A 22,519-nucleotide genomic window follows, 5' to 3' on the forward strand; every position below is an offset into this window, starting at 1 on the left:
GGAGAGTTGGGCGACCTCCTTCCGGGATGAGCTCCACCTTAACCAATTATGTGGCCTTAGACAAGTCACTTCTTTCCCTCTGAGCCTCTGTTGTCCTCTGTCAATGGGTATGTCATCATACCTCTCACAGAGACTGCTGAGAAGGCCAGATGTAGTCATGGATATGCACTGTGTTTTGCAAACCGCAAGGTGAGGACACTGGCGGCTTCTCCCTGAGTCTTCAGCTGCCGTGGGTCGAGTCTCAGCGTGCTGCACCAGCCTTTCCTGCAGCTGCCACCTATGCTTGCAGACTCGGCCCCTTCAGCTTCCTCGTGCACACCCAGGCTGGGTTCCCCTAACCCCAGGGCTGGGCCACGGGCACCCCCGCACGTCTGCTCAGCCACACACATCTAGGTGCCCTTAGGAGTGTCCTTCCCTCTGTCCCAGTTGTTTTCTCCCTCAAGTCTCTCCCCTTCAATAGAAATGAACCCATCCCCAGTGGGCACCCAGATTTGTTCTTCAAGCAGGAACAGGTGCATTCCTACCCAGGGTGACAAAACCCAACACAGGGAGCCCCAAGCGGGAACCAGCAGCAGCCCTGTGAAATGAATGTGTGGACCAATGCATGCGGGATGGTCATTTCCATTCCCAGGCCCACCACGGCTGCTCAACGACAAAGGCGCTCCCTCTCCCCCCGACACTTGGCTCTGGGGCATCAAAGTCTTGCGACGATGGGTGGGCAGCAGCTGTGCGAGGGAGGGGCCGGCCTGGGCAAGGGCCCCTCTCTCACTTTGCTACTGACGAGGCTTCTCTGCTTGTGTTTTGCAGGTCCTCCTGTAAGTGTCCTGGATTATGCTCTCTGCTCCTGAAAGATAAGACCTTTTGTTCTCTCTCTGTTGCACTTCCATGAAAATAATGTTTGGTTGAAGAGGTGTGTCCTGTAAAAAAGAAATCCCTGTCCCAGACAGGGACCATACTTTTTTCAATTTGTAGATGAATGCAAGCACAGAACTCCATGGCTTGACTTGCCCTGGGAAGCATTTTATGACCATTTGCCTTCCGAGAGAGCTGCCACGAGCCTGGCCGCTCCTCACCAAATCTCTGGCCCAGAACTGCAAGCAGCGTGCCCAGATTTCCCAAGTGCCCTGCAACAAGGGATCTGTTCAGATGCTTTTGTCTCATGTGCTTGGGCAGAAAGGGCAGTTACGCCAGGAATAAGTTGGGCTTGATCACTAGATCCCGGGGTCCGTTGTCCTCCTTTGCCAAAATATGTGTCCCTCTCTGGGTTGGGCAGCTGAGACCTCCCCAGCACAGCTGGCCAGTGAGGACACTGAGTTTGAGAAGGGGGGAGGGCGGGGCTGGCAGCCCCAGGCAGCACTGAACGCAGGGGATCATCAGTGGGCCCGGACGGAAATCCCTTTCCTTCTCCAAGACATGTGACAAGTCTGCCTTTGATTCGTCTTGGCAGTTTTTCAGAGCCCGATGAGTCCAGACAAATCCATTCAAGAAGCACATTGACAGTCGGCTTGAGCCAAAAGCAACCTTCTAAAGGAATTCCTTTCGGATGAGCAGTTTCGTTTTTGACTTCCACAGTGATTCATTTCCCGATCGGCACCCTTTGGAATCTGGGCTTCCCCCTACATGTAGGGCCACATCGAGCCGAAAAGCGAGCCAGCAAGAATTGGTAGATTTGTTGGCCACAAGCAATTTTCCACTGTTGAGTCATTCCTGGCTGTCACAGGGAGGCGATCCTGTGTGAGCTCGCTGAAGTGTGTAATGCAGAGGGCTATGCAGAGATTTTTTTTTTTTTTGAACTTGGCTGTTAAACTATTAAGTGTATTAAACAAATGCAGAATTTACAACCTGTAACCTGAGACAGATGCCGATGTGTGGGGCACTGGCCAGGAGCACGTGGGGCCGGAGTAGCATCCAGTAGCAATCAATGCCCCCACTCCCCACCCCTATATCTGCCTCCCAGGGCTGTCTTTCTTGCTTCACCCGTCAAAGTGGCAACAAGCAGGAAGCCCCTATCTGCTCTCTAGGCCCCTCAGCAGGTCCCATGTAGGAAGCGTGTCCCCACGGGGTTCTCACCGTGGTCCCGGCTGACAGGGGAGGACACGCGTGGGGTGTGCCCTGGTGGCCCTGCAGCCTGGCCCTTTGAGGCGAGAAATGGGTGCTCTGTCCCCCAGACCCGCCAGAGCCCTGAGGCCCACCGAAGGAGCCAGTTATCAACTGCAAACCCCGCAGAAAGTGGGGGACCTGGGGGCCCGGGTGAGTGCTAAGTGTTGCCATATGGTTTTCTGCCGAAAGTCTGATTATTAATAACGTATTAATTACCACAGGGGCAATCAGGACGAGATGGCTACCCGGTAATTTGCCATTTATTTTTTGCTCTCTTTGCCCTTTTCTCTCGAGCCGGTGTCCTTCCTCTGAGCCCTTATTTCCCTGTCTGCACTGCTCCCTCCTCCTCTGCTCTGGGGTCTGGTCTCTCTGTGGAGGGGATTAGCATGAGCTCTGTGAAGAGGTGGGATGTGCAGAGCCGCAGGCAAATCAAAGAGGCTTCCAGGAGTCCCCCTGGCGTCTGAATCCACCCGCACCGCCCTTCCTGCCCAGGGTGTCGCCCGAGCCCAGCGTCCAGCCCTTGACTGCGGAGTGTCCTCCACACTGGCGGGCCCCCAACCTCTTGCCAGTGGACACAGGACTCCTGGCCCCGCCCACCGTGTCCTGTTACCACTCAGGAACGGGAGACTGATTGGGTCCAGTTTGGCCTTTTTCATGTTATCACTTCTCAGATCTTCTACAGTTAAACCTAAAAATTAGCTTATTCTTGGAAGCAAGGTCCCCAGCACGGGCTTGGTGAGCGCCATGTAAGCAGCAGGATGGGGGAGCTGTGCGTTGCCGAGTCCTGCGCATCAGTTAGGACCATGACGTAGCGTCCAGAAGTCCTGCTGCGTCAGAGCAGGGGCGAGCCTGGCGGAAGGAGAGCTTGGCTGCACCATCCTTGGGGACAGATTTGCTCTGGGCCTTCAGGCCGGGGAGATGCAGGAAGGAAAATGTTCATTGACTCAGAGGCCTCTCTAAGGGCCAGGTGTGTCAGGGTCAGAGTCACAGCGATGGAGGGGAGGGTCCTGCAGGAGCCACCGTCCCAGAGGCCGTGGAGCGTCAGGAGGCCCTGCTTGGTCTCCAGTGCTGCTGCCTCCTAGCTGGGTGTCCAAAGGGGAGGGGAGTGGCAGAGTGAGTGGGTTTCCTCCCCCGTTGTTGTCTCCTCTGAGCACACAGTGACCCCGGAGTCCTTTCTCCCTGGCTGTGAGCATCAGAGAGGATGTTGGCTGATGGTGGGAATCATTTCTTCCAGGTGAGGGGCAGGGGGCTCCAGACCAGCTGCCGGGGGATCCCCCTCCCACAGAGGCCTCTTCTCCCTCAGCCACCATCCCTGCCTTTCCTCCCAGGTGGGAGGCAGGGTTGGGGGGGGGTGGCCAGCGGGCTCTGTGAGCGACGGGCAGGAGTCCAGGTGCACAGCTGGGCAGCCGGGGGAGTAAATCCCATCTTTACCACTCACTGGCTGTGAAACGGTGGGCAAGCCCCTCGGCTGCCCGAAGTCTCCATTTCCTTGCCTGTGAAGAGGGGAGCTGGGGTTCAGGTGGAGCGAGGTCAGCCTGGAGCAAACAGCGGTCGGTTACTGGGGCTGTTATGGGGCGGAGGCAAGCCTGAGGGTGAGGTGTGTGAGGAGCTTGCTGCCGAGCCTGGGCCAGAGATGGGGCTCTGTGAATGTTGGGGCGGGGGTGCTAAGGGTGGGTGTGCACACAGTGTGTCCACCTGGTGTGAAGTCAGGAGCTTCCTGGGAAGGAGGGGGTTAGGTCCCGTTTGCAGGCTGCTCCGGTGCCCTTGGCCCTCCAGCTCCTTGTCACTGGGCAGCGTAGGCCGGCTGGGCCAGGTGACAGGGCGGGGAAGCTGCAGAAACCCACTATTGCCTCGGGGCTGGTGGCCCCTTTTCCTGAGGTCCCCGTCCTGGTGTGGGTGCATACCTCTGTTGCCACAGGGTCTGGGCGTCTTCTCGGCTGGGCAGCCCTGCCCGCTGGCCGTTCAGGGCGTTCGTGCCTCCAGGGCCAGGAGCCAGCTGGCCTGCCCAGCTCTGTGCCTCCAAGCACCCTCGCACCAGCACTGCCACAGGCCGTCCCTTCTGTGAGGCCCACAGGGCAGGGCAACGCCCGCCCACGTCCCCTGCAGGGTGGAAGCAGGCCTGGCAGGCAGGGGAAGGTGGAGGGACTTGCCCAGGCACTTGGGACCCATGTGTTTTGAGCTGAAATCCAGATCTCTTGGCCCGTGGAGGGCCTGGCTCCCAGCCTGGGGTCTGTTTACAGACAGCTCCGTGTGGTCGCCCCAGAGGGTAGGGGGACTGCCGCACTCCTGGGCCACCTAAGAGGCACCTTGTCCACAGAGAACCACACGAGCTTCCCGTCCTGCCACCCAGTCCAGCTCAGCCCTGGCTCGGCTGCGCGGCTGGGGCAGACAAGCCTCTCGGAACCGGCAAGGCCCCGCCAACAGAGCTGGAGGGGTTGATGGGGTCAACCGCGAGCCAGGGGCAGCACGCACGGCAACCCCTCCCTCGATGCTCTGGCTGTGTGTGTCCCCGTCGTCGTTGCCGCCACCACCCCCCCACCCCCCCACCCCCCGCAGAGGCCTCGAGGGAGGAAGGACGGGCTCAGCTGGTGCTGATGCACCAGCACACGGCAGCGTTTGGAAGGCACAGGGCTCTGAGAAAGGGCAGTTTGGGAGATTTCAAGACCAGCCCTGGGGAGGATTTTTTTTTTTCTTTGTGCTAAAAACATGTCACTTTGTAAGGCAAAGAAAGAGCAAGAAAAGAGTCGTGCAGGAGGGCTGGGTGGAGACTGTGCCGGCTGCATGTTCTGGATTCATCCATGCCGGCCCTCCCCTGCCGAGTGAGACCAGCTGAAACCAGGTCCACACGTGGCCCAATGGGGGTCAGGGGCATAGGAGCCACCCACGTCTGAGGGACAGGTGGTGGACGGACAAGGGCCCAGGCCACCTTGTCCATGGCCTCCTTGTTCGGAGCTGGCCTGTCATTTCCGCTGCAAGGGTTCAGTGACAGCTCTCTGCTGATGACAACAGAAGCGTGTTTACTGTAAACCTTCCCAAAATAGAGAAAAGCACAAAAAAAGGAAAAAGCAGCTATCCATAATCCTACCACCCACAGATAAGTCTGCTCAATATTTTAGTATTTGTTCTTGCAACATTTTTTATGGGCAAGTTTGCTTTTATATTTGCTATTTTAAAAAATGGGATTACAGTGGACATACGTTCTTGTAGCCTATTTTTTTCACTTAATATAGCATGACATTTTTCCACATCATTAAGAATTCTTATAGAATGTAATAGCTACGTCATATTTTATCATGTTTATTATATTATATATAATGTGTTTAACTGGTCTCCAAGTTGTATTATTTATATTGGCAATTTTTCACCCTCATAGTCAACATCCTAGGAATAAATGTAGGTTTATTTCCATGATTATGTCCTTAGAATAAATGTCTAGAAGTTGAACTGCTAGACCAAAGGGTTTACACGTGTGTGAGGCTTTTGATGTCTTTTGCCAAATTGCCCTCCAGGAGGCCGTGCTAATTTTCATTTCCACCAAGAACATGTGAAGGCTGCATGTTCCCCCAAGCTCTGCCCAACTGTGGGTATTATCATACTTTTAAATCTATGCCAATACAATAATACATATGTGTGTGTGTATCTTGTTTTAATTTAGGGTATTTTTCATTAGAAGTATAGTTTTAGAAATTAGGCTAGTTTTGATAAATTTCTGTAATCCTAGCTGCCACCTGGTGGTAGAGGTTGGAATTGCAGGGATAGAGTTTACAGAGAAAATCGCAGCCATCGTTCGGGAGCTTTCAGATCCCAAGAGGTCCAGGGACAGCAGACATCGTGGCATCTGCAGCATAGGGGGTATTGGAGCTCAGAACATTGTAAGTCCAAGCTGGGACCTGAAGAGGAGCCCTGGGCGCTGCACTCTTCATGTTGGGGTAGCAATCAGCATTGATGTTGATAAGTGATTTTGCATCTCATAAATAGGAAGCTTGGCTCCGTCCAACATATCTAGAAGATGTTATGCCCTGTGCTGGGTACTGAGGTGGCACAAAGATGGGTCAGACCCAGTCACAGTCTTCGGAGAGCTGTGGAAGAGGGGACCAGCACAGCCCGCCTGCCATGGGTCAGAGAGGGACGAAAGATTATAGGTCACTGTGATCTTCCTGGAGGTTTCTTATCATAACCCCTTCTTCCTCTCCAAACTGTGGCTCCCGTCTAAGATGAAAGACTTGTCTCTCACGCGAGGCTTAATCTTGCCTGCACCTTGACTTCTGCACAGAAAACATGAGACACTCTCATCTCCTGTTTACAACGTCCAAACCCTCACTTTTCCTCCTCTTTAGTATTTTGACTTCTGACTCTTACCATTGAACTTTAATGACTTCCTGGTTTATTTCAAACCTTCAGAATGCAATTGAAAATTTTCTTGAAAAATGTGTTTTTGGTAACATCTTCCAGGACTTAAGGTTTCTGTACATTTGCACGTGTGAGGAGAGTGTTAGTTTGTGAGGCCAGAGGTGCATGGAGATGGTGAAACCCAGCAAGTGCCAGGGCGCCGAGGCCCGAGGTAGTGAGCAGGCCCACCTCAAAGACACTGTCAGTCATTGACTCTATGCCAGGCACGTTTCTGGGTCTCTGGACTAGCACTGAACAAGAGGGACAAGGCCTCTCCCTGTGGTGGGGAGAAGAGAAACAAACAAGATAGCTTCAAACAGTGAAATGTGCTAGAAAGAGAATAAAGGACAATGTGAGGAGGGTGCTGACTGGGTGGATGGATGGGCATAATTGGGATCAAATAATCAGAAGGCTCTTGAGAAAGGTGACATTTGAGCTGAGACCTTGGGTTCCTGGCAGAGGAAAAAGTGCACAGGTCATGAGGTTAGAGGAAGCTCCGTGAGTCCAGGGTGCCCTCGAGGCCAGTGTGGCCAGAGCGAGCGAGCTAAAGATGGGGAAATAGTACAAGGGGGGCTGGAGAGGTCTCTGGGGCTGCATGGAGTAGAATCTTGGGGACATGTAAGAGGTGGGAGGCCAGGGAAATTTGGCTCTGTGCTTATAGAAAACCACATGTCCCCAGAGACAGACTGCCGTGCCAGGGCTCAGGGGATCCCCTCCCGAGAGAACTGGGAGAAAGGACTGTCCCCTCCCAGCCCCCCACAGCCCTTCCAATGTGCCAGGGAAGCAAGCGCCTGGGTGGAGTGCTTCCTGGGTGCCCGCTCACACATGCTGTCTCGCCCTGGGAGATGGGTGGACGGCGTCGGCCCCACTTGCTAGAGGGGGCAGCTGAGCTCAGAGGGTGGCAGGACTTGGCTGAGACTCAAGGCAAAGCCCAGATTGGCGCCCCGGTTGTGAAGTCTCCTCTGTCATACCAGCCCCACGTCAGGAAGCAGGTCACGGCTCAGGACTGTCTGTGCGCCGGCTGGAGGATCCTCCTCCCCTCACCGACCGGAGAGGCAGATACGCAAGTGACTGCTCCACTGCCCCTCCTCATGCCTGTTTCTGTCTGGCCCCGGTGCTCTCTCTGCGTGCGCTGCATTCCACACCTGTTAGCCAACCCTTAAGACCCTTTCCTGCTTGCCAAAAAGCAAAAACAAAAAACCAAGGCTGACTTCAATGAAGAAGCCCATTTCTCCCTTCTGTCTTCTCTCCTATCCCTCACACACACCTCTGCATCATAGCCATCAAACACCTTCCTCACGATGAAATGTCTAATTCTGTTTCCCTGGCCAGGGTCCTGTTCCTGTCAGGGAGCAGCTGAACGGAGCGGGGCTGGCCTGGGGACCACCGCCCTACCCCAGGTGGCTGCTCAGCCCTGGTGAAAACATTCGGAATCAGACCTGTGCAGCACTTCTCAGTGTGGAAGGACATCCCACCCCGATACGTCAGAACTCGTGCCTGTCTGTGGATTGTCTCGCACCCGGTCGTTTGAGGGAAGGAGACAGGCCCACACGGCCCTTGGAACCTCACGTCCCACTCAGCAAGTGCTCATGGGTCCCTACTGGTTTGGGCTCTGAGCTGCTCAAGTGATTTTCTGGGCCCAGCCTCCTCTGTTGAGATTCTGACCACACATGAAGGCTGGTCACCCACCCATGCCACCGCTGTGTTCCGGTCGAGCAGGAGAGCCTCCCGTAAAGAAATCTTTATGGTACAGTGGATTGGTCTATAACGCATGCAGACAGGGCTTCCGGCCCCACAGAGGAAGGAGCGGCTAATTCTGCCTGGCACCAGGGGAGGCCTCACAGAAGAGGGACATTTGAGGTGTGTCTTGAGGGATGAATAGGAGTTTGTCAGGAGGACAAGATGGTAAGGCAGTCCTTGCAGCACAAACACAGCCTCTGTGAACACAGTAGGACGTGCAGTGTGGTCCCATGTGCCCAGGGATGGCGACTCTGAGGGCAGGCAGGGAAAGGCAGCAGAAGAGTTGGAGGCCGAGGAAGCCCCTGCGTGCCGTGGACAGACGTGTATATTGGAAAGGCCTCCCTGGCTACAGGGCAGAGACGGAAGGCAGGGGGTCCAGGTCGGAGGTGATTGCGAATATTGGCAGATGAAGCCTGAATCAAGAATGTCTCAGTGGGGATGGAGTGAAGGGAGCAGACTCGCGGGAGTAGCAGGCCTGCTCTGACAGGCGAGGGACCAGAACCAGGACTCCTTGCTCTGGGCAGCACCCAGGACCCTTCTGGCTAAAGGCACAGGAGCCTGGGGGGGCGGGGCAGGAGCTCCAGAATCAGTACCAGGGCACCGCCGGCCTCGGCCCCGGGGACACACAAGCTGGGAGCTGAGATGTGCTGAATGAGACAGGGCCTCAGCCTGGGACCAATTTCAAAACGAATAACTCAGTTGGACTGTTTGGAATTAATCAAGTGAACAAAAAAGGACCCCAGAGCACCACACATTCTTATGCTTTCTTGCACTCTAGGAGTTCAAAAACAGCTTTGATTGTAAAAATGTAATTAGTTAAATGATTCCTCTGTAAATTCCCAAATGCATCTGTTTTTACATTTCGGCATCCTACATCTCATATTCATCTGACCCCTGCAGCGCTGCTCCCCAGCTCCCCAGATTCAGAGTGGAGCGGGGACGGGATGAAAGCAGATGTCCTGAGCCCCCCAACAGCCCCCAGATTGGAACCTCAGGGAGCCACGGCTGGGCCCGAGGAAAAGGGCCACCATGCTGGCCTTTCCTCCTCAGGGTCCCTTGCAAGCCTAGGGCAGACACTCCTTGACTGGGGCCGCTTGCCTTGGTCCCATGCTGTGTGCCCCGCATCCCCTCAAGTGTCACATGTGGGGCAGCCAGAGGACAGGAGGCCTGAGCTGTGGCTCCTGCCCTCGGTTCCCGGATGCCTCGCTCGCCCTCTGCAGCTTTTTGCATGTTCCTGGCAATGGCCGGGAAGCCTCCAGCCCCAGATTTCAGCCCGCGAGGCACCTCCTCCCCAAGTCGAGCTCTGGGAGAGCACTTAGCCGGGACAGCACTGTGGGGGCCAGCAGAGGAGGTTTGTCCTGCCTGTTGCACACGTGCCTGTGTTGGAGTCTTTGCAGAGTGGCGCCCTCCAGGCTGGCTGCTGGCTGAACCTCTCCCACTACCTCAGGCAGCAAAGCAGCCTCCAGCATCCCCCTCCCACTGTGTGGAAGAGCATGCTCGCAGACCTGCAGCAGGTCACTGAGGCAAACTCGGGTCTTCCAAGAACATGCACTTGAGAGAAGGCAGGTATTCGGGCATGAAGCTGGTCCACTCAGCTTTCCTGAAATCGGGATGTGGCTCCGTGTCCTGCTCATGCAGTGGGGAGAGAATGGGCTTTGGGGTTCTGTAGACCATGTCGCCTCAGGCACATCCCTGACTCCTCTTTGGCAGTTGGGGGAGCCAGGTAAATGACCCCACAGGAGCCCTAGTGCTGGCCACACAGGCTGCATTGAGGAAGTGACAGTTCCTGCCACCGTGGTGGTCACCGACCCCAGCCGGGGAAGCCCCTCTTGGGGCAGCATCCCCAATGCCCAGCTTCCTGACTGACCTCCCAGGATGTGGTCTAAAGGCAGGAGTCAGCGGGCGCCCGGAGCAGCCTTCAGCGGGTCAAGAGCGCCCTCTGGTGCTCCCAGGCCAGGCTTGCGAGCCCGTAGGAAACAACATTCATTCATGGAGGCGTCCGCTTGGCAGTTGCCTCATTCAACACATATTCATTGTGTTCTCATGATGCTTGAGGGACTTGGTTTGGCGTTTGGGATACAATAGCAAGGAATACATCCAAGAGCCCCTACCCCCTGGGAGGATGTGGTTGAATGGGAAAGAGAAGCAAAATTCATGGGAATTCCAACCTCACCAGGCATGGTGGTCAGGGCCGGGATGGCATGGGTTGCTGTGAGCGCCTGTAACTCTGGCCTGGCCTGGTGGGGATCAGGTGTGCCTCACCAAGGAAGGGGTGTAAGCCGAGGTCAGAAGGCCAAGTAGGTGCTGACAAGTGGGGAGCTGCAGGGGGAATGTCCAGACAGAAGGCACAGAGAGAGGGTGCACTCAAGACAGGCCAAGCTGACAAAGGAACAGGAGACTAGGGGTGGGGGGCCAACAGGCCGATGGCCCTGGGGCACTCAGCATCATCACGCCAGTCAGCTGCCTCCCCAGGGGCCACAAGTCGGGGGAATTTGCGGTGGCATCCACCCTGGGAAGGGCCAGACTTAAACAAAAGTTTTGCAAATCTGTCAGACTACGCAGGAAGCAGTGAGTTCCCCATCATTGGAGGTGTGCAAGCCAGGGCTGCACAACCACCTGTCAGGAAGGGCATCTAAGGAGAGATTGGCCCCACTGGGTTATCTCCCATACAAAAGTGTGTCGTTCCACCAATAGGGCCTCCTTTTGGGGCTGCTCAGACCCAAATTCAATGGGATGCCACCAGCCCAGCTTGGGGGGCCTGGGGTGGGAGCACTTCCAAGATTCACGGACATCCCTCAGAGCTGGGCCTGTAGTGGGCACTGGAGCCTCAAGGACGGTCACTATGGGGAGAGAAGGTGGTGGGAAAACAGAGCAGTGAGTAATGCCAGTCTCAGGGGCACCTTCTGAGCCGTGCTGTCCCAGGCAGGCTGCCTCCCCATAGACTATCTCCATCATGTAGACATCTCCATCAAGCCACACTGGGACCACCACCCTTCTGGTCAGCTGCTGCTCCATCCTGCTAGATCTCTACCCCAGCAAAGGTTGCCACCAAAATGGGTGCCCCAACCCATCTGCTCCTTCCAGTGCCTTCCTCCAGACCAGCCCCATGTGCCTGAACTGGAGATCGGGCCAGAGGCGGCCCTCAGATGGACACAGCCCCACTCACTGACCCATCTTCCATCCCTCCACGCCTAGTGGGAGTCAGCCCCATTCCCCAGCCACACACACCCAGGAACGATTTTTCCTGATAGCTGACGGGGTAATCATGTAACTGGCAAGTGGGTAATTTAAGCGGGGATTGGGGATCAGTTCAAAGGCATAGCAGCACCTCTTCTGGCCACCATGTAGAATGTGGACACATGTGTAATTGCTTCCAGCACATGCGGGATATTTGCGGAGCATGCCCTCTCCCCAAAATAGGAGCCAGCTGGCTCCTGGCCTCGCAGAGTCATAGAGCTGAAAGGGACCCAGCGATTCTCTAGGCTCAGGGCTGCAAACTCAGATGCCCCTGCAGAGCTGGTGGGTCACCTGGTCGGGGCAGCAGGCCAGGTGTGAGGCAGTAGGGAGGGGCGGAGCCTGGGGCCCTGGGGTGGTGCCCAGTTGAAGGAGCACTTGACCCAGAAGGTATTGCCAGGCCCGGGGGAGCCCGGGGTGTGAGAACTTCCAACTTTTCAGGAATGGTCCAAACTCTGGATGTTTATATGAAACATTCCAGTTTTTAAATGTTACAACTAATTCAGTCAGTTTTGGTCTTTTTCAACTGCAAAGACTAAACCAAACTTGGCTCCAGGCCAGCCCTGTCTAGGCCCAGCCCTTCCCCGTGCAGACAAGGAGCGGGAGGGCAGCAGCGGGGGTAGGCCGAGGAGCAGGTGAGGGGCAGGGCCTGACCTCAGCAGGCTCCGGGGACCCCACCCGGCTAAAGCCCCCACAGCTCACTGTGAGTGGGGGTGCAATAGGTGACTGCAGAGCCTCTTGACAGAGCACCCCAGATTCCAGGAGGGGCTCCACGGGAGGGACTGCGTGTTTCCACTGAGGCCCAAGCTGCCGCCGGGCTGGACCTAAGAAGTGAGCGTCCTTTCTTCCCTCTGCCTAGGGCAGGAGTTCGCGTCTGGGAAATCGCTAAGCACGGCCAGTCTTGCTGTGGCCCACGTATGTGCACAGAGCCTGGCCTGAGAAATCACAACCACGTGGTACTGACCTTCCCTGAGGGGGCTGCCCATCCAGCCCCTTGCCTGCTGGACAGCCATAATGAGGCAGCCTTCACACAGGAATGTGCATGTCCCATGCGGGACCCCAGGCCCCAACCGCCTTGTAATTTGATGAATTGTCAACATCTGGTCCATAATTACGGGGCCTGGACTGATAATCCTGGTAAGCCCCCTTACCCAGGGGCCCCGTCCCAGTGCATTGTGAGGGCTCCATTCCCCGATGGGAGCCGTCAGCGTTAATTACAACCAGAAAGCAGGACAGTCCCCCAGCCCCGGCCGGTCTGGGCATCTACTCCTGCCTGCGTCTGAGCACGGCCAGTTTATTGCTTTAGTTCAGTTCAGCAGACTCTCTGCCAATTGGGAGGCCTAAGCCGTAGCCAACATGGTTCCTGTGAGGCCTCATTCAAGGGTGAATTTTGAGAAGCTGCAGCGTTGGAGCCAGCCTGCTCCACGTCCCAAACTTATTTCACCAAGAAACGGCCCCTCTTTCACCACACTCGTTGATTTCTCTCAGAAGATGACTCTGTGGAACCCTGCTTAGGAAGCACTCAACGGGGTGTGGGAGGGGGTGAGCAGACCCACGAAGGTAGGAGATGTCAGCAGGGGCACAGCCCGGCGTCCCACTGCCAGACAACCAGAAGGCCACACCAAGGGCACTCCCTGCTGCCCGCCCCAAGGCCGATGCAGACCCCAGTTCCGAGTCAGCTTGCCTGTGGGGGTGCATGTCTTGGGTTGGTCTGGGAGAGAAGAAGACAAAGGAGACTGACCTGGGACCCATCTTGAACTTGTCATCTGGGAGAAGAGGGCATGACCTCCATTTTAAAGATGAGGACACTGAGGCTCTGGGATCCCTCAGGTCCCTGAGCAAGGCCTGGGGCAGAGCCAGCACGGGGCCCTGCCCGCCTGGCCTGCTTCTCACACATCCGGAAACGTTCTGGAGCCCAGCTGATCTCCACAGAGAAAGAGTGATTGAAAGCAGACCCCAGGCTTGTAAACAGCTGTGGGGTTTCGCGGAGGGCAGCAGGCGTTGAAAACCTCTGCTGGATTCCACGGCTTTGATCAGGCGGGGGGCGGGGGGCGGAGGCTGAGCCCTGCAGGCACAATGCTGTGGCCTCTGACCCTCAGGATCACTGCGCTGTGGAAGCTGAGGCCCCGAGCGGGATTCGAACTCAGACAAGGCCCAAGCCCTGCTTTCGCTCCGGAGGCTGCCCCGAGCACCGTTCCTCCCCGCTCCTCCTGTGGGAGACGCAAGGGAGGGAACGGGGACAGCTGGTGGTGGGCACCCCACGGTCTGGGGCAGGGGAGGGCTGCCTTGATGGAAGAAGCCCCCAGCACCCAGGACATGCCTGCACCTAGGCTGGGCTCTGTTGCTCCAGCCCGCCCACCTTCCTGAAACGGCCCCATACGGCTCAGAACCCGTTTGTGGTCCGCTGGGACGCCCAGCCTGGCCATGCCCCACCTTGGTCCAGCCTGGCTGTGCCCCTACCCCATGTTTGTTCTTGGCTTCCTTCAGACAAGCCCCTGGCCCTTCCCTGGGATGTTTCTCCTTAGAGCACCTGGAGCCAGGCTCAGACCTCCTTCCAGCTCGTGGAAACGCTAGTTCCTAGACAGCCCACGCAGCCTCCCAGCACAGTTGCTTTGCCAAGACTCAGCCAGGCCCTGAGACGGGGGCTCTGGTGAGGCTGGGAACACTGCCCTCCTGGAAGCCCACAAGCAGAATGATGGCTCAGATACGTCTCGGGGGAAAGAAACCTATTTCACAGGGTGTAACGCAGTGTTTCTCAAACTTGCTTGACTGGAATCCCCTTCCTCAGGCAAGCCTGTTACTCTGCAGAAAGTGGTCCATGGGACATCAGTTTGGGAAGGGCATTGTGTAGGGTAACTATGGGCAGGGCCTGTCCTCCAGGTTCACAGCCTAGGGACCAGTGTACCCCAGGACCAGAGGGATCAGAATCATGCCCTCAGGCCAGGAGGTCTGTCTGACTCCAAAGCCAGGCTGTTTCCTTCCTCTGCCGTACTCCTCTCTGAGTCTCCTCAGTGACTCCCAGTGACCGCTGGTCACCCAGCAGCCTCTCAGGGTCAGCTGTTTCCCCAGACAGAGAATTCAGGGGCCTTGGCACGGCTCTCTTGCCTAGGTGTCATCAGAGATGAGCCCAGAGCCACCCCCACAGACCGAGGCCACAGCTGTGGGTCGGCTCCATCCTCAAGGCCAGGCACACCTCTGCTCCGTAAATATTCACACACGGGGTTTCTGTGTTTGCCGCGGGACTCAGCTGGGCAGCAGCTCCAACCACGCGCAGCTCCGCTCTGGGTTCCGGGGAAACTGGAGGTGACTTTCCCTCAGCTCAGTGGGCGTTCAAAAGCGCTCACACTGCACCCTCTGCCTTCATTCGGAAACTACACATTTCATTCACTCTTTTAAAACTCCAAGTCCTGGGAGCCAAGAGCTCTGTGATCCCAAATATAGGCAGGCCTCTAGGTGGGAAAATTGGTTTTCTGCCCCTTATGGGGCTTCTCACACACCAGAAAGAGACCTCGGGGACCAAGGCTGCACCATCGATGACCCCGTCAATGTACCAGGGAGGGCGGCATCCACCTGGGAGACAGGAGGCCCACGGTCACTCTCAGGAAGGGCAGCTGAGGTCTGGTGGTCGGAACTTCCAGAGACAGCGGGCGGCACTGAGGCCCCCTGTGGAGCTGAACGAAGCCGAGGGCACAGCCTGGGCTCTCTTCTGCAGCAGACACTGCTGGAAAAGCAGGGCACCAACAGCTCTGTGTGCTTCCCATCGATGCAGCAGATGCCCTGGAGCTGGGCCTGGGGACCCAGCGATGCCCCAGAGATGGTCCCAGCCCTGGGAGGGGCCAGATCAGGACGTGCGCTCCGTGCCCGGGCCAGGACAGGGGCTTCGGGCACCAGACCAGGATGTCATCCTTCAGGAGTGGGGCTCCCCAGAGTGGCTCAAGAAGGAGAGCAGTGTGGTCAGATTTGCATTCTAGAAAGCTCTCCAGGGCAGTGTGTGGGAGAGACTACAGGTATTAGTCCAGGGAAGGGCCATGGGGTTGATGCCCAGGGTCTCACGTGCGTGGTGGGCACCCAGAGTGAGGAGGGCAGGCTGCAGTGCACCTGGTGGGCCAGGAGCCAGAGTCCTGTCATCCAAGGCAGATGGACCCATAGATGGATACTGTTCAGCCCATCCAGGGCTTTAAAAATAAGAAAGGCAGGGGCTCTGTGTGCGAGCTTCTGTCGGCGTGGACTGCTTCCAGAAGGACCACACAGGGCTGGTGCGAGTGCTGCCCCCAGGAGGCGCGGCGAGGAGAGAGGAGGCTGGCGGCGTCCTATCCCTTCCTCGGTTTACACCTCCACTCAGTGCAGAGGCCTTTCCAGCAGAACCACACACAGGTCAGCGAGGCCGGGGGGCCCTCTGCCCGTCACAGGTGGCGAGGCCCACAGTCACCAGCTGGCATATGGGATAGCCAGAGCCTGCCCCCTCCAATGGCTCCACGTGCCTCCTGGAGCTCAGCCACAGGGCTTTGCTCAAGAGGAGTGGGACACAGCTCTGTGGCAGACAGGCCGAGTGGATGCTGCTCCCCCCTGGGGAGGCTCCCAGAAGAGGGGCCCTTTAAGCTTGGCCTTGAAGAATGAGTAGGAGTTCTCCAGCTGGAGGAAGGACACTGTGCAGTGGAGGGAAATGGGAAAGCACAGCTTACGTCCAGGAAACAGTGTAATGGATGACAGTGCATGGGGCCTCAAGGGGCACCAGATGGACCCGTGAGACCACTAGGCAGCTCTTTTCCACTCCCAAGGGCTGTCAGGAGCACATGGGTACTACAAAGTTTAGGGCAATACTGGAGTGAAGCCAGGGCAGGAAGGAACAGCAGTGCTGGGGAGAACAGGTGATGAGGATGCTCAGGCTCAGAGAGGTTGACTGGCTCCCCCAGGGTCACACAGCAAGTGTGTCTGTCTGACTCACTGCTCTCTCTGGCAGAGGATCAGAGTGAAAGAGAGTCCAGAGAGTACTGCCAGGGGAGAGTCTGCTTAGTGTGGGAGACAGATGGACCAGGAATCCCTGAAGGAAGTCAAGGCCTGTGAGGCTCCACCCCAGGACCCCTGGATTAGCCATCTGTCACTCTGCTGCCCTGTGCTGTGGGAGGGGGGGCTCTGGGGACAGTAGGGCCTCTTTCAGCCCTTGAGCGATCCCATTGCTCAGCTTCCTCAGCTACAGGGTGGAACCGTGGCCTGCCTCCCAGGCCTGCAGCGAGGGCAGCCGCCATCAGGGTCTGGCAGGGCTCAGTGGAGTCGCAAGCGATGGACGTTCGTGGACAGACCCTGGAGAGTCTCCCCCGCTGTGGTCCTAAGGGGCAGGGTGCCGGCTTCCCTGGGACCTGGCCCTGCTCTGTGTCCTGGCTTTACTGGGGGTCACCTTGAACCCTGTACGCAGTCCAGGCCCTAAGGCTGGTTCTTGCCCCAGCCACTGCCTGTGACCTAGCTGTGAGGCCCACTCAGTGCCTGCTTCCGGCCACAAAGAGGAAAGGCCCTATTCAGTCCTAAGCTGTACTGTAGTCTTTGTCATTTCCATCTGCATTGACAGATTGACAGACGGGTGAAGTTTGCGCCGTATTTGGGCTCGGTTTAGCAGGACACACAGGCGCACGCAGGGCCTGGGCACAGACTGTGGTGGCAGCCACACCGGACGAGGTGGCCAGGGGCCCATGGGGAGGTAAGGTCAAGTGGGCAGTGGGGTGGAGCAGGGAAGACCTGAGCAGAGGCATGCAAGGGCGGACTAGAGAGCAAGAGTGGCCGGAAGCCAGGCGAGGCCACTGCGGGGACTTGAGTTCAGAGGGGACATGGAACAGACCTCTGTCCTCGGCTCCAGCCCAGCCTGTTACTGGCTGCATGGCCTTGGGCCCCAAGGTCTTCCCTTGCTGGGCCTCGGTTTCCTCTGTAAGGCGAGAGTGGTAACACTGGCCTGACAGAGTTGCTCTGGTGATTTAGACCGAGTGTGGGGGCCACGAAGAGCTCCAGAAGACACCCAGGATGGGCCTGGGCCCCCCGAGTGCTATGGCAGCTGAAAGGGCCGGGTCTGGGTGAGGGGTCCAGGGTAGAGATGTGAGGGGGACAGGGTCCTGAGGAAGCCCGGCAGGGCCGAGCATGGGGGTGGAGGAGGGGCAGGGCTGCTGGGGGGAGGAGGCCTCAGGCGTGTGGCTCCAGGGGTCAGGACAGCCAGAAGCCCACAGAAGGAGACAGGCCAGCCAGGGCCAGGCCTGTTCAGCCTCAGGAGCAGGGACAGGAACTGCGCCTGTGGCTGGGGCTGAGGCCCTGACCGGGAGCCCCAGGGCCTGGACCCCAAGACTTTGGGATGGCCCCACTCCCGGCCTCCTGGGCCCCGGCTGCCCCCAGGCCATTGCCACACTGTGCAGCCCCCAGCCGGCCCGAGGCTGCGGCTGGAAGCACTCGAGCTGGATTTCAGGATCGCCCTGGCTCCCACCTGGATCCAGGCCCTGAGGGCGCAGATTTACTGTCCCCACCCAGGGCAACCTGGAGGTCGAGCCAGGAAACTGGCCGTTTACTCCTGGACCCCACAAGTGGGGTCCCCTGTTCCCAGACTGTGTTCACACCCAAGGAGGAGAGACCAGCTCCCAGAGCCACAGACTGTCTCAGGGGATGCGTCGCTCTCGCTGAGCAGAGGAGGCAAGGAAAGGCATTACAAACCGAGGGAACAGCCCAGACAAAGGCATGAAGATGTGAAAGAAGCAGAGAGCTCAGGGAAACAGAGATATGGGGCGACACAAAGGCAGAAGCTGTTGCTGGCCACAGAGGACGCTGGGCCAGGGGAGGCAGCCTCAGCAGTGGAACCACGAGGAGTGACGGGCCAAACCCATGTGAGGCTGTGAGAGACCAGAGGTCGGGGTCAGTACCGACACTGGAGATGCCCCTCTACTCACGGGCCCCTGCACGCTCCCTCCCCCCTGCCTTTGCTGGGCTGTTTTCTACCCACACACAGCTGCTTGTCAAAATCCCCAGATGCCACTTTCTCAAGGTGGCACTCCCTAATCTTTTCCAATGCCCCACAGCCGCTGCGCCCTCTCCCTGCTCAGAACTGGCAGCAGACTGCCTGCCCCACCCCTTCACTTCCCATGTCGTGTTATATGTATTTGCCCATGGCTCATCTTTCCTGCTACCCTTCCATGGTTGACTCAGCCCACATTTACCAGCACATGCTCCATGCCAGGCCTCATCCGAGCACTGGAGCCCAGGAATCAGACCTTTTTCCTGGATCCTCTGGAAGACTTATGTAGACCACACATTAACAATACATTGTGTCATGCGCAACAGCTAGAATATGTGCTGGGCACAAGGACAGATGGCCTGACTCTGGACAGTGGAGAAGCCTGGAGGGCTTCATGGAAGAGGAGGTAACCAAGCTGAAGATGCACAAAGGCAGGAAGAATGTGACAGGCAGACGGGCAGTGCGTGCAAAGGCTCAGGAAGGTGGAGCTTCCTAGAACATTTGCTGGGGTCGAGGGTGAAGTATATGTGGGGATGAGGAGACAGTGGCGGGGACGAGGACAGGGGTTGGCAGAGACCAGAGGGACTCAATCAGCAGCAGGCCGGTTGCCTTCCTCTACACTCCCACACAGAGGTGGAGCTCGGCAAGGCTGTGTGGAGTGGCTGCGTGGACAGGGGGAGGGGACTGGTGGGGGCTGCTGTGCCCTCTGCAGGCAGCACAGAGCCCGGGTCCCCTGATGCCCCGATGCACAGCATCCAGCTTCATGTTGCGTGGCTTTGCTCAGCTGTGCTCATTCCCATGGCTCTGACAGTGCCGGCGCCTAGGTGACCTATGGCAAGAGACATCTATCTCCCACAGTTCTGGAGACCCCAAGTCGAGATCAGGGTGCCACACGGTCGGCTTCTGGTGGGAGCCCTCTCGCAGGCTGCAGACTTCTCCCTGTGTCCTCACGTGGTGGAGAGAGAGCCAGAGTGCTCTCTGGGCGCTCTTTACAAGGTCACTAATCCCATTCCTGAGGGCTCCACCCTCATGACCTAGTCACTGCCCAAAGGCCCCCTCCTACTGCTGTCACCTTAGGGGCCAGGTTTCAGCATGAGGCTGTGGAGGGACACAGTCAGTCGGCAACAAGGCGCAGTCGACAAGCTCAGTGCAAGCTGGCTTAAGGGAAACAAACGGATCAGCTGACAAACGGAAGTGTGCGGGATAGCCTCAGCCCCAGGCCTTTCGCCCTGTCTCTCTCTCTGTCTCTCAGCTCTGCCTTCTTCTCTGTGGGCTCTTTCTCAAGCCACGTGGTGCCCCAGGAGCTCCGGGCTTAGACCCTCAGGAGAAAAGAGCCCTCTTTCCCTGAAAGCGCCACCACTCAAAGTCCCAGGCATGACGCCCACCCTGAACCACTCGCCCAAGCCCCGAGGAGGTGGATGGGGGCGGTTCTGGAGAAGAAGTCGGGCTCTGTTGTCAGAGGAGGGGATTCTGGGCGGCAGACATCACCCAGCTGTCCCCAGCCCAAGTCCGCGTGCAACATGGCCAGAGCGCAGGCTCAGGACAGCCTGTGCTCTTGCGTCACTCAGTAGTGCCTCTGGGTCGTAAAACACAGAGGAACGCCTTTCCAGCGTGTAACCTCTGCTCTCTCTCTCTCTCGTTTTCCAGGGGCCACTGGGTCTGGATGGCAAGCCCGTAAGTGATGACAGGGCAGTTCTCGGTGGTCTTGGGATGGGGCTGCCCCTGGGGGATGGGAATGACCATGGGGCACCAAAGGGAAGGGCCACTGAGAACCTGGCTCAGCTCAGAGAGAAGCCATTTGGGTGTCAGGCTTGAGTTCAAATCTAGCTCAACCACCTGCTGACTGTGCGACCTTAGGGAGGCCTCTTCACCTCCTGAGCCTGAGGCTTCTGTCTGTCAAACAGGCACTTGATCCTCCCCACAGGGATGCTGGGGATGTGGAGAACCGTGGACAGTCCCACCCTTAGCATCTAGTCAGCCTTCAAAACATACAAGTCCCTCCCAGCAGGCCCCAGGCACAAGGCATTTCCCCATTTGGTCTCAAGACTTAGATGGTAGGCATTGGGCTGAGGAGTTCTCAACAGCTGAGCCAAGAGCCTGTGGTCAACAGGCATCAGCAGCAGAAGGAATAAGATGCACAGACAGACAGCATAATAAAATAAATAATTGGATGTGGATGGATGGATGGATGGATGGGTGGATGGATGGGTGGGTGGATGGATGGGTGGGTGGATGGATGGATGAACAGAAAAACTAATGGATTGATGAATGGATTGTGGATAGATTGATGGAAGGAAGGACAGATGGATGGATGGACAGATGGACGGATGGGTGATGGATAGATGCATGGAAAGAAGGAAAGAAGGACAAATGGGTAGATAGACAGATGGATGGATAGATGGAAGGAAGGCAGGAAGGACAAATAGATGAATGCATTGATGAACAGAAGGCCAGATGGACGGATGGGTGGATGGATGGATGAATAGATGGATGGATAGATGGACAGATGGAAGGACAGTCAAATGAGGTAATGAATCACTTATCATACAGACAGTTAAATGTACAGTGGTTTAACAGACAAGTGAGTGAAGAAATGAATGACCTATTGAATGAATGACAAATGACTGAGGAGTTAACGGATGCTACGCGCATTATTAGAGGATGGAGGAAAGAACTGACTACCTGGATGGACAAGTTGTTGAATGAATGAACGAGTGAATCCATTACGGGCTGAAGGGATAATGGATGGTTTGGGGAGGGATGGAGATGGTGAGCAGGTCAGCCCCTCACCAAGAGTGCCAGCCCCAAGCTGGCCTTCCCCAGCCCGGCCCCCACGCTGGGGACTCTGAGCCCCACAGTCAGTGCCTTGTGGCCTGACCTTCTTCCCTAGAAGGTCTGGTAACTTGGCAGGATTGAAAGAGACACATTTCCCTGCCTCCAGAGAGCAATGGTGGCCACCATGGCCTGCGTGGAGCCACCCCACCCTCACACCCCGGACTCTGAGAGCAGTGGCCTCCTCGCCAACACCCAGCACAGCAGGTGCTAACAGGGAGGCTCTGATCTCTCGGAGGAGTGGCTAACACGTATGGCCCTGTCCCTGCTGAGGGCATGCCAGTGGGCCCTCGCTGGTGACCCCTCAGCCCCCACCTCCCTCATGCTGAGCACTGAGGTGTGGAGCTTCCCTGGGGCCAGCACAGGCAGCCCTCATTAAGAGCTGGCGGGCCTGTGTGCTTTTCCAGTCGGCCGCAGCTCGGCTCAGCAGCACCAGCCCTTCTGCCTCCAAAGCCATAGGGAAGTGGCCGGCCCAGTGGCTCAGCTGTTAAGTGCGCACTTCTTGGTGGCCCAGGGTTCGTCGGTTCAGAACCCAGATGCGGACATGGTACTGCTTGGCAAGCCATGCTATGGTAGGCGTCCCACGTATAAAGTAGAGGAAGATCGGCATGGATGTTAGCTCAGAGCCAGTCTTCCTCAGCAAAAACAGGAGGATTGGCAGTAGTTAGCTCAGGGCTAATTTTCCTAAAAAAAGAAAGAAAGAAAGAAAGCCGTAGGGAAGCAGGAAGTGGGGCCAGCCTAATCCTCCTCATTCACGCCTATTCTTTCTCCACCTTCCTTCTCCAGGGACTTCCAGGCCCCAAGGGGGAAAAGGTAAGTGATGCTGGAGGCTGTCCAGATGCAGGAGGCTGATGAAGGATGCCAGAAACCTGCCGCCAAACCCCAGTTCCAGAGGGTGACCTTGGGCATGTCACAGCCCCTCCTAGAGCCTCAGTTTCCCCATCTGTAAAGTGGAGGTAGTAGTGCCTACCTCCTAAAATAGTTACAAGGCTTACATTTGACAATTTAAAATGCCTGGAGGGTTAAATCTGAGTTCTCCTGGCACCGGAGCGTGACAAAACTCAAAGCACAGTCTGCCCAGAATGACAAGCTTCCACCGTAATTAATCATGGAGACGGTGCCAGGAGAGCCCGGGGGGTTGAACATGGCTGTTGATGGCAGTCTTTGTGGGAAGGATGCCCCCACCCCCTAGGAAAACAGATGACAGACAGCTGCCTCTGGAATCTTTCAAGCCCTTGTGAG

General features: G+C 57.1%; 1 protein-coding gene across 1 annotated transcript in view; it reads left to right on the plus strand.

Moving 5' to 3' along the window:
- Positions 1 to 22,519, plus strand: part of COL23A1 (collagen type XXIII alpha 1 chain) — a 318,576-nt gene that overhangs the window by 269,344 nt on the left and 26,713 nt on the right. The window contains exons 4-7 of the mRNA XM_070570148.1: positions 808 to 815; positions 2,322 to 2,348; positions 20,093 to 20,119; positions 22,064 to 22,090. Coding sequence (XP_070426249.1) covers positions 808 to 815; positions 2,322 to 2,348; positions 20,093 to 20,119; positions 22,064 to 22,090 — 89 coding nt within the window. The remainder of the gene's footprint in view (positions 1 to 807; positions 816 to 2,321; positions 2,349 to 20,092; positions 20,120 to 22,063; positions 22,091 to 22,519) is intronic.

The sequence above is a fragment of the Equus przewalskii genome, chromosome 13 (assembly GCF_037783145.1).
Source record: "Equus przewalskii isolate Varuska chromosome 13, EquPr2, whole genome shotgun sequence".
In the NCBI taxonomy this organism is placed as follows: domain Eukaryota; kingdom Metazoa; phylum Chordata; class Mammalia; order Perissodactyla; family Equidae; genus Equus; species Equus przewalskii.